The sequence below is a fragment of the Gadus chalcogrammus genome, chromosome 17, assembly GCF_026213295.1.
Source record: "Gadus chalcogrammus isolate NIFS_2021 chromosome 17, NIFS_Gcha_1.0, whole genome shotgun sequence".
Taxonomy (NCBI): domain Eukaryota; kingdom Metazoa; phylum Chordata; class Actinopteri; order Gadiformes; family Gadidae; genus Gadus; species Gadus chalcogrammus.
In genome coordinates, this window is record NC_079428.1 from 15880698 (window position 1) to 15896756 (window position 16059).

The 16059-nt window shown below is 45.7% G+C and overlaps 1 protein-coding gene across 1 annotated transcript in view; it reads right to left on the reverse strand.

Annotated features, from left to right (window-relative positions):
* The window catches only part of LOC130369788 (inactive dipeptidyl peptidase 10-like), a 138348-nt gene that overhangs the window by 47051 nt on the left and 75238 nt on the right, over positions 1-16059 (reverse strand). The window contains exons 4-5 of the mRNA XM_056575348.1: positions 9823-9917; positions 9350-9424 (exon numbers count right to left, since the gene is read on the reverse strand). Coding sequence (XP_056431323.1) covers positions 9350-9424; positions 9823-9917 — 170 coding nt within the window. The remainder of the gene's footprint in view (positions 1-9349; positions 9425-9822; positions 9918-16059) is intronic.

The following is a 16059-nucleotide window of genomic DNA, read 5'->3' on the forward strand; positions in this document are numbered from 1 at the left end:
CTCCTGGAACCGTCACCTTATCGTGGTGGAGAGGTTTGCGTGTCCCTGTGAACCTGAGGGCTGTGTTGTCTGGAGCCTTGTGCTCCTGGTAGGGTCTCTCATGGCAGAGTGGTCTCAGGTGAGGGGCCAGACTAAGAATGGTTCAAAAATCCTCAATGAATAACGTAAGAAGGGGAGATGTGACCCGGCCCGGAGGAAGCCCGGGGCCCCCGTCTGGAGCCAGGCCCAGACGGAGGGCTCGATGGCGAGCGCCTGGTGGCCGGGTTTGCCACGGAGCCCGGTCGGGCACAGCCCGAACAAACTACGTGGCACCCCCCCTCTCTTCATCCCATGGGCCCACCACCTGTGGGAAGACCCGTTGGGGTTGGGTGCGCAGCCACATGGGTGGCAGCGAAGGTCAGGGGTCTCGACGGACCAGACCCGGGTGGCAGAAGCTGGCTCTGGGGACGTGGAACGTCACCTCGCTGTGGGGAAAGGAACCGGAGCTTGTGAGGGAGGTGGAGCGTTATCAGTTAGATCTGGTGGGGCTTACCTCCACGCACAGTCTCAGCTCTGGTACCGTACTCCTGGATAAGGGTTGGACTCTATTCTTCTCCGGAGTTGCCAAGGGCGTGAGGCGCCGGGCGGGTGTGGGGATACTCATAAATCCCCGGCTGAGCGCTGCGGTGTTGGAGTTTACCCCGGTAGACGAGAGGGTCGCCTCCCTGCGCCTAAGGGTTGTAGGGGGGAAAACTCTGACTGTTGTTTGTGCGTATGCACCAAACAGCAGCTCAGAGTACTCTGCCTTCTTGGAGACCCTGAATGGATTCCTGTATGGGGCTCCAGTAGGGGACTCCGTAGTTCTGCTGGGTGACTTCAACGCCCACGTGGGCAACGATGGAGACACCTGGAGAGGCGTGGTGGGGAGGAACGGCCTCCCTGATCTAAACCCGAGCGGTCTTTTGTTTTTGGACTTCTGTGCTAGTCATGGATTATCCATAACAAACACCATGTTCGAACATAAGGGTGCTCATAAGTGTACCTGGTACCAGAGTACCCTAGGCCGAAGATCAATGATCGATTTTGTGATCGTGTCATCTGATCTAAGGCCGCTTGTTTTGGACACTCGGGTAAAGAGAGGGGCGGAACTGTCAACCGACCTCCATCTGGTTGTGAGTTGGATCAGGGAATGGGGGAAATTTCCGGATAGACCTGGTAAGCCCAAACAAGTAGTGCGGGTGAACTGGGAACGTCTGGAGGAGGCCCCCGTCCTAGGTATCTTCAACTCACACCTCCGGCGGAGTTTTTCTGGCATTCCTGTGGAGGTTGGGGACATTGAGCCGGAGTGGGCGGTGTTCAAAGCCTCCATTGCTGAAGCTGCGGTGGCTAGCTGTGGCCTCAGGGTCTTAGGCTCCTCAAGGGGCGGTAACCCTCGGACACCGTGGTGGACACCGGTGGTCAGGGAAGCCGTCCGATTGAAGAAGGAGGCCTTCCGGGATATGATATCCTGGAGGACTCCTGACTCGGTTGCAGGGTACCGACAGGCCCGAAGGGCTGCAGCTGCTACCGTGTCGGAGGCTAAGCAGCGGGTGTGGGAGAAGTTCGGAGAGGCCATGGAGAAGGACTTTCGGTCGGCACCAAAGTGTTTCTGGAACCATCTGGCACCTCAGGAGGGGGAAACGGGGAACCATCCAAGCTGTGTACAGTAAGGATGGGACTCTGTTGACCTCAACTGAGGAGGTCGTCGGACGTTGGAAGGAACACTTTGAGGCACTCCTGAATCCGAATAACACGCCCTCTATGTTGGAGGCAGAGCTCGAGGTTGATCGTGTTTCGTCGTCAATTTCCCTGGTGGAGGTCACTGAGGTAGTCAAACATCTCCGCAGTGGCAAAGCCCCAGGGATCGATGATATCCAGCCAGAAATGCTAAAGGTTCTGGGTGTTGAGGGGCTGTCATGGTTGACACGCCTATTCAACATCGCGTGGGAGTCGGGTACAGTGCCAAAGGAGTGGCAAACCGGGGTGGTGGTTCCCCTGTTCAAAATGGGGGACCAGAGAGTGTGTGCCAATTACCGGGGTATCACACTTCTCAGCCTCCCTGGTAAAGTCTACTCCAAGGTGCTGGAAAGGAGGGTTCGGCCGATCGTCGAACCTCAGATTGAAGAGGAACAATGCGGTTTTCGCCCCGGACGTGGAACTACGGACCAGCTCTTCACTCTCGCAAGGATCCTGGAGGGGGCCTGGGAGTATGCCCATCCGGTCTACATGTGTTTTGTGGATTTGTGGAGAAGGCGTATGACCGGGTCCCCCCGGAGAAACTGTGGGAGGTGCTGCGGGAGTATGGGGTTAGGGGGTCTATACTCAGGGCCATCCAATCCCTGTACTCCCAAAGCGAGAGCTGTGTTCGCGTCCTCGGCAGCCAGTCAGTTTCGTTCTCAGTGGGTGCTGTTCTCCGCCATGGCTGCGCCTTGTCACCAATCCTGTTTGTGATATACATGGACAGGATATCGAGGCGTAGTCGTGGTGGGGAGGGGTTGCAGTTCGGTGGTCTGAGGATCTCGTCACTGCTTTTTGCAGATGATGTGGTCCTCATTGGATCATCGGCCTGTGACCTTCAGCACTCACTGGATCGGCTGCCGGCCGAGTGTGAAGCGGCTGGGATGAGGATCAGCACCGCTAAATCTGAGGCCATGACTCTTAGCAGGAAACCGATGGATTGCTTGCTCCGGGTAGGAAATGAGTCCTTAGCCCAAGTGAAGGAGTTCAAGTACCTCGGGCTCTTGTTCGCGAGTGAGGGTACTATGGAGCGTGAGATTGGCCGGAGCAGCGGGGGCGGTATTACGTTCGCTTTACCGCACCGTTGTAACGAAAAGAGAGTTGAGCCGCAAGGCAAAGCTCTCGATCTACCGGTCGATCTTCGTTCCTATCCTCACCTATGGTCATGAGGGCTGGGTGATGACCGAAAGGACGAGATCGCGGGTACAAGCGGCCGAGATGAGTTTTCTCAGAAGGGTGGCTGGCGTCTCCCTTAGGGATAGGGTGAGAAGCTCAGCCATCCATGAGGAACTCGGATTAGAGCCGCTGCTCCTTTACTTAGAAAGGAGTCAGCTGTGGTGGTTCGGGCATCTGGTAAGGATGCCCACTGGGCGCCTTCCTTGGGAGGTGTTTCAGGCACGTCCAGTGGGGAGGAGACCTCGGGGAAGACCCAGGACTAGGTGGAGAGATTATATCTCAACACTGAGCTGGGAACGCCTCGGGATCCCCCCGTCAGAGTTGGTCAATGTGGCCCGGGAAAGGGAAGTCTGGGGCCCCCTGCTTGAGCTGCTCCCCCCGCGACCCGACCCCGGATAAGCGGACGAAAATTAGATGAGATGATGAGATGAGAATTCAAACTCAATGTGTGAGTTATGATTACGATTTTCCCTTTCTTCCTATGTTATTCCTTAACTCCACATCCTGTGTTGCACTACTTATTGAGAAGAATTTGAAGCCTAGGGTCATTTTATAGTATCCCGCCAAATGACTACTGAGTGTCCACTCTGGGAACTCTTATTGTGGTGCCTGTGGAGATAATGGTTTATAACCCAAAGCCTGCTGCAAAATACTCAACCATAGCATTTGCATAACACTACCACATTAAATTCCCCCCACCGCAGTTTGAAACACAGAAATATGACGAACACAAGATATGATGAATGAGTTTCGGTTCACGCTCGCTTTGCCCGCTTTCCAACTCAAAGCTGACGGCCGAAGTCAACAGAATCGCTTTTGGACGTGACATGACCGCCACTCGTCTCTCAATCCAGATTTAGACCTGCTCCCCCTCCGCTGCACAAAGCCACTCCCCCGAAGAAGAAATGAATTGCATTGTCACTTGATCTTTCAAAGAATGTCAACGACAATTACAGGCCCCCCATGATGGGTGGCAGAGGCCTGCGATGAGTCCCTGATAAGCCTGTCAGAGAGGGGCTGCCACGCTGCCTGCAGAGGAGCCTGTTCTCGCTGGTGATGTATGTGTCAGGCAGCTAGGCAGGGCCTGTGTGCTACTGTACTCTGATCATACAGCACCTACACTGAGGCTAATCGCCTACCATAGGTGACCACACAGTAAAGCATAATACATTTTTTAAATCATTATTTCATATGTCGCGTTCAGGGAAGCAATAGGGGAACCATTTTACATGTGAAAAAGTCTGCAGAAAACAAAGTGTGGTTTGTCAAGGTTCAAGAGGTAACCTTACTAGAGAATATTTTTTTTGGCATTGAAATTACCTCGCTGAAGTGCCATGGTTATTTTTTCACTCTGAGCAGCGCTGAACACTAATGTGTCTTCAGGGTACAAAAGGCCTGTTTTGTCAGCTCGGCAGAGAAAGGAATACATGGTTGAATGTGGGTCATGAAACAATGACAGATACCAAGTTGCAGGTGTATAGTTCAAAACAGGGATGACTTGCAGTATGCATCTAGACAACCAAAGGTGCGGTTACCCCGTAGAAGGTAAATGATTATTTACAAGCCATTTTCAATTGTTGTTTCATTGGAAGTCTGTGTTGCAACAGGCTGTATCCAAGGTTGTGTGCAGAGTGATTACACTGATTTATAAACCCTTCTTTATGGGCCGAGCTGAGAATACGGAGCATTATCACGCACAGCTAAAGAGTAACTTATGCAAAGACGATATTTTGCTAATTGAGCAATCTCGCAGTAAATCACAGACAGTGGCATTATGCAAATGTACCTTTCCTTTTTTTATTCCTTCAAGACTTTGCGGAAGGGGATCAGAGCAGAAGAAACCTCATAATGGAGCGGGAAAGACGACAGCAGCGGTGGCTGCAGTAGGCCTACATTACAGCACGCAGGGGCTTGGTTGCTCTGATGATGATAAATTCATAAGACAAGTGGAGACGGAGATGGCGGGCCGGGCCATTACTCTCTATAGACCAGTGTTGTCACGGAGATGATAAACACATCTGTTCCGACCATCTCTGGAGGACACGAGCACCAGTCTCTCCTCTAACCTCCCCCCGCCTCCTCCATTTCCCGGCTGTCTCCTCTGTGATGCCCCCCCCTCACCCCATGTTCAATGACGACGGTGTGATCCCCCTTTTCCTGAGATGACCCCTGATGGTTGCACTGCAGCAATGCAAGGCAAGCACTCTCTGCTTCAGGTCTGAAGCTAGTAGCAATATTAGTAGTTTAGAGCTGAGCCTCAACAACAACATCTGACATTCTTTTTCATTTATGATTAATGTTGAATTAAATGAGGCAGAGTCGGTAGAAGACAGTCCGGCTTGGACAGCTGAATGAGTCCACAGTAGATCTCTGTACATTGTGTCTTCCAATTAGCCAATACATCATTAAAACCAGCAGCATCCAGACACTAAGTGACTGACAGCCACTGAATGGCGTTATGACACCAAATGTTTTGCAAGTTGACTTATAACTTTGACTAATTCAAGGACAGGACGATGTGGACCGGCCAGGCAACAGCAACCTGAACCACCAACCACTGCTAACGGTATGGTTTTGAAAGAAGCAGTCTAGACCTATTTCTTACTTATGCGGCTTCATCATACCCATATGGCACAACGTGTGATGGCTCAGAGGAACCGTGCGATAACACTGCTGTCCTTTATAGAGAAACAACCCTCTGTCTTCAGGCTCTGAATAATTATGTCTTTTGTGCGTGTTTTGCTGTAATATTTTTACATTTAAATGAGTAGTAGACATGTGTTTAAAAGGTTGAAGCCTTTTACTGGCTAAAATTACTTAATAGGTCCTAATGAAAAAGATCAAAGTTTATTTCTATTCACCTCTTTTTCAGACCATTGAGGAAAGCCTTTGCATGGATGAGCATAACCAGAGTGACTTAAACAACAGTTTGTCATGCACGCAAGGACATCTGCATAATTCATGCATCCCAAAAATGTATACATCAGTATCCGTGACTTGCGCAGAAAGCCCATTTTTTAATTGTAGAGTGCTAATTTACAGATTTAATTTACCCGTGAGTCTGTGTGTTTGGTGAGGGACCTGTTTCGTCATTATTAAAGGAACTTTATGGAAGCAAATCTCTCTCATCGGTTTTTGATAATAAAATGCCATTGAATTTTAAGCACTGAATATTTATGCATTGAAATAATGTGCCTCTGAATTTAACTCCTTGATTTTTCAATGTTGAAAATTCAGAATCAAACTTTCAACATTAAAAAATTCAACTTAAATATTTTCAACGTCCCCAAATTCAACATGCTAGCTGCAAAATTCGAAATTCAGTGTTAACATCGGGGGACCCATAGCCTAGAAATCTAGACGCCCCTAGAGGCAGCAAATTTAATTTGCAGCCAGGGAGGTCTAGCCTTCTGTTGTCGTTTTTCGCTGCTGGAAACCGAAAAAGGGACAGGCCAATCAGATCGTGAGGGGCGGAATCGAGCCGAATGACGACAGAGCTGCGACAGTTCCGTGTTAGAGGTAAACAATAATGGCTGCTGCTGCTGGCGAACAGCAGTCTTTCGACTCGGGTTTGGCCGCGACTCTTCAAGACTTGAAGTTTTTTCTTTGAGAAATGAACAAAGAAATGCACTGAAGTCTTTCCTTGAAAAGAAAGATGTATTCTGAGTTTTTCCGACCGGATACGGTAAAAGTTAGATTTTAGAGCGACAGAAATTTCCGTCACTCTGACTACGTCACCTTCTTCGTTGCTCTGATTGGTTGTAGCGCTATCCTATTGCGTGCAGAGGGAACTTGAAAGACAACCGTTTATCCCGCCCACACTACCACCATACGACACCAGACCCAATATCTTTCCGATATGGGTCTGGCTTGCCAGGCTAGGGGACCCAAGGAAGAGCAATCAATCCTAAATGCTGGGAGAGCGATAGGGTGTTACACAGAATTCTGCGACCCACCGAAAAGTGTGACCCCAGGGGGCGCTCTTGCACATTTTCTGCAACATGTACGAGTTTGAAGCGTAGACACTGACAGGCATGAAGTCGTTCACGTGCGGAAACACGCAGAAGCTTAAACAGTAACCTTTGTATCGTCATCGATCACTAGTTTTGTGACACCGGGCGCACGTTCAGGGGCTGGAGCAAAACGGTTGATATGCCACTATGGTGGCATAACGAGAGCAAAACGAGCGTGCCGTGCAGAGCCAACAGTATAGCACACCGAGTGGCATGATACGGATATGAGGATGACAAATGAAAAGCAGGTTGCTGGCGGACGCTTCTTCCAGAGGCACGCCGTGCATCCACTGGACTACAGGCTGCTGCCGCTTCAGTTGCCACTCTGTGCGCAATACTGTCGGCTCGGCACTCTCGTTTCACAGTGGTCAGCGGGCTTCAGATCGCCCCAGCATCACACCAAACGTAGGCAAAGGGATCTCGGATCACCCCAAATTGGTGCCCTAATATATTGGGCTAACCCTTCGTTCACACCAAAAGCTGTAAAGCGTTTTGAGCGATAAACGCCCATCCACTTTCCATTAGACATGAGCGATGAAGCGATAGGAGTGATAAAACGCTTTATCGATAGCTTTAAAGCTGTAAAGCTGTAAATGAGAGTTGAAAACAGCTCAACTCCTACTACACATTTGTTCGTTCATCATGGTGCGTGAGAGAATAATTGCGGCTATGCAGGGCATCGTATTTGTCCGCGATTGCATAGCCAACGTGGTCTTATTATAGCCCGATCATTGACGAAAAAACACAAAGAAAGAGTAAAGCATCCAGCATATGATTTCAACTTCCATAGAACTTTGAATACTAGTACAGTATTTAATCTCATTAATGAGCAGGTAGGGGTTGGACTAGTATAACTCCAGTGTGGACTTGGGGATCGATCTGATCTATTTCCACAAAAGGCACCACAGACTCATACCTCCCTGGTCAGATGTAGGGGGAAATCATCAGAGATCCCTGCTTATTGGCTTAAATGTAGCGCACACCTATCTCAGAGATTGCTTCTCATACAATTGCCGCCTGTTCAGATAGAGGAAACATCTGTCCTTGCATTGCAATCTCACAACCGTTCAATTCAAGCTATAAAGAGATATTCAAAACACTTGGGCCTCCGACAGAGTTGTTAATTAAAAAAAAGAAAGGTAGAAGAAGCGGCTGTGTTTTTTGCAGGGGTCCGACAATAAAGACTAAATATAGGCCTTTATATGATACCTATCTAGAGTGTTTTGACCTTTAAAATAAGTAGTTGAACTTTCATGATTAAAAGCACTGTATTAAGCAACAGATAGAGAAACGCTTAAAATATGAATGTTAAAGGCAGACAAATTGGTTGAATTCCTTCAACTTTGGATGAGAGTAGCAGATTGTACGGACATTCACCCATTTAAATATTAATCCCTCAAGTGCCTCTCAATAGCTGTCTGTCACTGACTCGTGTTTTTATTGCAAAAAGAAAAATCAGTTTCTACAATTACATTTCATTTTGAGTTGAATTCATGACAGGTCTTACGTCAAGGGGGTCTGCAATAAGCAGCCCCCTCTGAAAAGGCCTGTCTACCTCACTAGTCTCCAGGAGCCCTTCAAGGATGGCTGTTGATTTCTGATGTTTACCTGACAAATACCAGAGCAGGAGGATCTTCTGGTTCTCAACTACAGTGCACTGGTTGTCAAGAAGTCAAGATGTCAATAAGAAAGGCCATGAATTTCAAAGCTTTCGACAAATAGATGAAAGGAGAACAGTGACCATGACGATAAAACTCTGCAACAAATAGAATATACCGAAATAAAAAATAGGAAAATATTGGGATCACACAATACAACTGAAGGTTGATGGATGTTCACCCACCTGTGGGCATCCTTGAGCAAGATGCGTAAGCCATGCCTGCTGCTTAAAGACCAAATCTATCCCAAATTCACTGAAAGTTACTTTTGATAAAATCGTAATGACCCATGTTCTAAGAAAGATGAACAGGTGTGAGGTCATGTTTGATGACAACAGGTGTGATGTCGTGTATGATGACAACAGGTGTGATGTCACGTGACCTCTGCCTCCTTCACACATTGACTTTCGGCAGCCGAGACGATAGCATCCCAGACACACTGTGCATGATAACCTCTGAAAGTAGCTTATTTTTGTTTTTGTGCTGAGCCATCGAATAGTATGCTATTTTCGGATTTTCGAGTGTTCTATTCTTAAATGTGAAAGCTGTATTATGGACTGAAGCAGAGCCAAAGAACAACAACGATAACAATTCAATAACATTAAATACCAGATTGACACTGAGATGCATTAAATGTTTTTCAAACCGTCATACATATAATTATATATATATATATATAAAGCCATGGCCTAAGCCCATATAAAGAAGGCCTTGCACCAAATCCCTGCAGGCACTGTTTCCTCTTACCTGTTGTACATCATAACCGAGGAGAACATAGTTGAGGTCTGGAGAAAGGGCAAACTGGGAAGCCTTGAACGTAGCCTGGAGGGAGAGATGGGGAAATTAAAAAAAGAAAAACAAATCAGATTTGAAGCTTGGAACTCATGTCGTCCAATTTATGTTGGACTACATGAATTTAACATTATATCATGTCTAACTAATTTACATTGACATGCACAGGTTATAAATTAACCTAAAAACAAGACCCAGATTTCCATACTTCCAATAAAATGATAACATTTGTCACAGCTGCAACGGTGACATGTTTTGTTGATAAGAAACCTCCATTGCAATTTCTAAATTGAAGCAGTTCCAAACTCACTCAGCACTTTGACGGGTGTTTACTCAGCATTCCGGGAACCAAATTTTAGGGCAAAGTCTTTCAATTTCAAAGTTGCACGCCATTCTCCAGAGACTATTTGGATGACTGAAGCACTCACAAAAGTTGTGTTCTTCAGGAGGAGTTGGGTTTGGTTGCGTTGGGCATTGGCTTTATATACGCTGCCGTCCCAGCTCTGAAAGATGAACTCCTCATCTGTAAGGTAGGAGGAAATAAGAAGTAATAACTAAGTAAATACTTCAATTAAAAACATTTAAACCAATTTGCGTCATCAGCATAGTAATATATAATTAACTAGAGAAGGAAATAAATATATCAATGAATTAAAAGAAAAGAAAGGAAAGATTGTAGATTGAATGACTACAACAACAATATGAGGGGTAAGATGGACAAGGTGGTGGTCATGTGGTCGGGGGATGGGGATCCGTCAAGGGATAAAGGCCTAAATGGCGCTGGCATGACTGCTGTGTACAATCTCACAGCTGTTTGGACAAAGGAACACCAGTGACACACGGGGAGAAGGGATGACCTCAAGCTCCAGCGCCCCCACCACAAATCTGGCCTTCGTCTCCAGCCCCCCCAGGGCTGGCCGTCATTACCGACCACAGGGCTACCCCCCCCCCCCCCCCCCCCAGCTCATCAACAACAAGAAAGGTGTGCTGCCACCACAGACATGTGGGTGAGAGTCTAATGACACACATGGAACGATTTGAGCCTTCTCGGGGGGAACATCCTCTCCCTTCCTGAAGAGGGCTTAGTGTCTTCCCTCTAGTTCAGTTTGTTGTTGAGCTACACCCCAAGGCACTCGTTAAGAGGAGCGACTGGTACTCTCGCTCCCCTCGATAGGTACAGCATACCATAAACTCCTGGGTCTTTCCCATGTGAAAATGGGGATGGTTCCCCCCCTCCCAAAAAAGATGAACAGAAATACACTTGACAAAAAGGAATAATAAAATAACAAAAGACCAAATCAAAAACAGGTCATGTTATTCATAAATACAAATAGACAAAGAAATACTTAACACGCAAACAAAAGGAAAACAGACATTTCCAGAAACATTTCCATATTACATAGTACAGTACTTACACATGTAAAGGTGAGAGGCATTGTCAGGGGTTGTAGATAAGAGAAATGCTCCTGCTAGTAAAGGTATTTAGTAGTAAGGCGTAAAAAGGCCTACTTGAGTAAACGAGTACTCATCAAGCAAATTATAGACAATTACATACTGCATATTTGTAATTTTTCCAACATCTTACAAATACCTAATTATGTTGATGTGAATTTTGACAAAGATTTGGACTGTCCAGACATGACAGTAAATGGGTCCTGGTGGGCTCGCAAGATGAAAGTCGCAATGAAACTGTACCCAAGGCCTAAGAGAGATGCAAAAGCTGAACCATCGAAAAGGTTTGGAAAGACCAGCGTCCTCAGACAATGTACAGGACTGGTAAATGGACTGCATTTATATAGCACTTTCTTGTAACCAATGGCCACCCAAATCACTTTACAATATAGCCTAACATTCACCCATTCATACACACACACATTCACACACCGACGGTGGCATCAGGTGTGTGCCAAGGCGACAGCCAGCTCGTCGGGAGAAGTTGGGGTTAGGCGCCTTTCTCAGGGAGATCTCGCCATTCAGCTAGGAGGAGCCGGGGATATAACTAGCAGCCTTGCAGTTATCAGCCAACCCGCTCTACCTCCTGAGCTACTGCCGCCCCTAGACAACACAGTAAGATCCCAGTTAATGGAGAAGACTCAGCCATTTTACCATCCGGATGGACAGTGATGGACCAGAATGTCTTCCTTGATGTCTTGATTTTGCCATACAGAGGCTGCAAGTGGTTCTCTAAATAACGCAAATGTAAACGGAGACAAGACCAAATCCAGGACGAAATCAGGCACAAAATCAGGCTAATTATCCTCCGGTTTGTACCGAGCATAAGGAAAGTTCTTGTTATGGAGAGGGGTGCTACAGTACATTAAATAAATGCCTACGATTAAAAGAGGAGTGCCCTCTCTGGATATAGCTTGTCTGATCAAGTGAAATTAGTTCTGGAAGGAGAGACTCAAGAAGAACACCACTTTTGCCGATATCTTTACATCAACATAAAGGCCGATGGGACAGTAAGATAAAGTTTAACATTGAGAAGGAAGTTTTTCTCTTTAAAAAATACCTCTACCTCTCCCTCCATCATCAACTGCACCTCGTTGATGAGAGCTAACTAAATCTAGCGAGAAGATATGAAGTTAACAAGAGGTCAATGTCAATGGAGGGACACAGGGCTGTAGTTATATGTGGGGTGCTATATAACAACAGTTATTTCATGCGAGTGCTACATGCAGCGCTCAACTATTGTAGGCTTTATTCTATCTTTCCTTCTTTATTATTCTCTACAAACCTTGGGACCTATCTCCTTCCTAAATTTTTCACCTAGAGACTCCATTTCCAATTTTAAAATGTTCAGATTAGCTTGGAATCTTGCGCATAAAAAGTATATGTTTAAGATATTCTACTTTTTAAATATTATTTCTTAGCCGTCCCCCCATTCTCTGACACTTCAACTACTTCGGACTTCGTTTTACCAATCGTTTTTTACCGTTCAAACAAATCAACATACTTTTTTACTTATTTCGGAATCACAGTTTGATTTCATACCGGCTTCACATATTTCCAGTTGGTCTCATTAAGTTACGTTGGGGCTCGAGGACGTTCAGGTCAATCTTGCGCGTCAATATTTAACCTACAAACACCATGGCAAACTTAAAAGGGTACGTTCAGGGACGGCTGGTATAAATGGGCTAACAGGGCTAAGCCCTCCCTACCTTTTACAGTAAAAATGAACATTAGGACATATTGTTTTAAATTTTGGTAAAACCTAAAGCAGCAACAGCACCAAAAAGTGACAGAAAAACCCAGGATATATGACATATCTCCGGTTTTTTCCTGTGAATGGGCTAAATGTATTCAGCCCAAGCGGAGTAGCGTAAGCTTCCATTCAATTTTGATTGACAGGTAGCGTGACATGCCCCCTTCATATGCTTCCCATTTGGGCTAAAGTCATTCAGCCCAAGCACAGTAGCGTAAGCGGCCATTTTATTGTGATTGACAGGTGTCGTGACACGCCCCCATTTGGGCTAATTTCATTTAGCCTAAGCGCAGTAGCGTAAGCTTCCATTGACGTTTGATTGCGGGTGCCCTGACACGCCCCCTTCATATGCTTTCCATTTGGGCTAAATTAGTTTAGCCCAAAGGCTGACCTAGCACAGTACAGTACAGTGACCTTCGACCAATTACAGCACAGTAGCGCAAGTGCAGTATGGCGGGCGTTAGCATGAAAATGAACGGTTTTCTTTAATGTCTTTGGAGGAAAAATTGGAAGTGAAGAGATTGGCGACACATCAACCAAACGATGTACAGATTTACTGTCAGGAGTGCGGTCAGAATATGGCCGGTAATAGTGCATTTGTAAGCGGGTCAACAACGTTTGTATCGAAACATTAAAAAAGCTGTCTAAATAACCCAACATGACGTGACAAGTGTGTAGAGAAAGTGGCCCCTCTCCCAGCTGCATTTCAGCGACAGGCAGTAACAATAAGTTTCTCTAAGCCAAGGAATCGGAAATGATCTAATTTAATGTTGCATAGGCCTACAACATTGCCAAAGAGGAGTTGGCATTCACCAAATTTAAATCCGAAATTATTCTCATGAAGAAAAATGGATTAAACGTCAACCCGACGTATAGCAATGAGACTGCATGTGCACAATTCATTGCAGTAATAGGCGACACCTTTATGGAGGTAGATTTGTGTCTTTATTATGCAATCAAAAATAATAGGTTTGAGAACAAAACTTTCCACACTGCAATCAAAAAATAGGTTTGAGAGCAAAACTTTCCACACTGCAATCAAAAAATAGATTTGAGAGCAAAACTATCGACACTGCAATCAAACATTTTTTTATTGCAAGATAAATTAATGTGATAAAAAAAATATTAATGGGAATCCAAAAGTTTTGTTTGCAAACCCAAAAGTTTTGTTTGCAAATCCAAAAGTTTTGTTTGCGAATCCAAAAGTTTTGTTGGCGAATCAAAAAGCTTTGCTTGCGAATCCTAAGTTTTGCTTGCGAATCCAAAAGCTTTGCTTGCTGTTGAGCTGAATCTCGTGGGCGGGACCTACGCCGAAAGATGTAAGACACGTCTCTATTGGCCAGTCTCGATCGGAGTGACAGCTTGGCAACATCCACAGTTAGTAACGAGAGAGGGAGTTCTATTTCATGTAGGCTACGCCGTCTAGGCTTCGCCTTATGGGCTTGTCCCGTGCGCGCGCTTGCGCGCCCTGAAAATCCCGTAGGCCTCCCTGTCAGCCGACAAGGAGACCATGGCAGAGGAGAGCAGGGCGATGTTGTTGACCGCCGCCGCGGATTGAGAGGCACAAACGAACACCCTGTCCGTCAGGCCGACAATCTGCTTCTGGAGGCGGTCGGGGGGCAGCGGCTTTTCGGATGTTGCCAAGCTGTCACTCCGATCGAGACTGGCCAATAGAGACGTGTCTTACATCTTTCGGTGTAGGTCCCGCCCACGAGATTCAGCTCAACAGCAAGCAAAGCTTTTGGATTCGCAAGCTAAACTTTAGGATTCGCAAACAAAGCTTTTTGATTCGCAAACAAAACTTTTGGATTCGCAAACAAAACTTTTGGATTTGCAAACAAAACTTTTGGGTTTGCAAACAAAACTTTTGGATTCCCATTAATATTTTTTTTATCACATTAATTTATCTTGCAATATACCATTTTTTGATTGCAGTGTCGATAGTTTTGCTCTCAAATCAATTTTTTGATTGCAGTGTGGAAAGTTTTGCTCTCAAACCTATTATTTTTGATTGCATAATAAAGACACAAATCTACCTCCATACACCTTAAAGCAAAAGACAGCTGCGGACGTCGGAAACGCCACATAGGCCTACATGTCCTTCATGATTGACGGCGACACAGCATTTTGCGCAAAGGGACACCGGTCAACATTTTAATTGTGTAATACTTTAAGCGTTTTATTTTGCTTAATGGTTTAGTTCGAAATGTTCAATTTCAGCTCATTGAAGCACTTTAAACACTGATTTTTCTTTTTATTATTTATAATTGTGCTTCAAATAAAGACACGCCTTTCTCTACACCTTATTCTTGTTTAAAAATCATGCACTTTATATGAAAGTTATGAACAGAGATATAAAGGTGACCTCATGGCGTCTGGAGCCCTGTGAAGTAGTGATAAATGTAATGCATTCTTTAGGCCACCCACCCAAAATCACCACCAGCCGTCACTGGCTACGTTATTTCATGTTAGTGGTGCTAAAATAATTCATAGATTGGAAATATGATTGTTATATTGTCAATCGTAAGGAGATTTGATTCAGGATGTATAGTTGAGCTGGCGTTGACTGTAAGGTTGATGTTCTTTAAATTCTTGTTAGATTATTAGGTGAGTGCTGCATGCAGCGCTCAACTATTGTTCTTCATAAGTTTTATTCTTTCTTTCTTTCTTTCTTTCTTTCTTTCTTTCTTTCTTTCTTTCTTTCTTTCTTTCTTTCTTTCTTTCTTTCTTTCTTTCTTTCTTTCTTTCTTTCTTTCTTTCTTTCTTATTCTCTACAAACTTTGGGACCTATCTCCTTCCTCAATTTTTCACCTAGAGACTTATTTTATACTTTCTAAGATATTCTCCTTCAAAAATATATTTTTTCAATGGGAGCAGACCCGGCGCCAAAGCAAATCTATACAGGGGGCACGTCGATTTTGTGGGAGGGCCCGCATCAATATGACAGACAGGTGTAGCCTACAAAAAACTCAATTGCAACAGTCCACAGCAGTGCAAACACATCAGCATGGCCAACAGCATTTCCTTAAGACGCACGCAGTTCGCAATTAATAGCCTACACAGTAACACATACAAACGGCCAAATAAAAACCACATTTGCATTGTGTGCGCGGCGGCACATTATGCCGCGTTTCCACTGCAGGGTGCGGAACGGATCGGATCGCAAAGGTGCGGTAGGGAGGGGGCGGTATAGCCCAGCTCAGTTCCGAGGTTGCGTTTCCACTGCCGACAGTACCCTTTGTGGTAGGCCGGATGTCGATCGCCGCGGCAGCTATGTAAACATCGTAAACAACGTCTTCCTCCCCAAGAATGCAGACGAACGTCTCCACCTCCTTGTTCGCCCAAGCAAGCGTTTTACGCGACATGTTAATTGTAAAGAATAATACCTCGAGGCTACTGTTTGTTTGTTTTTATCCCCGCGTCACCCGGAAGTTATGATTCTGTCGACCAATCAACGGAG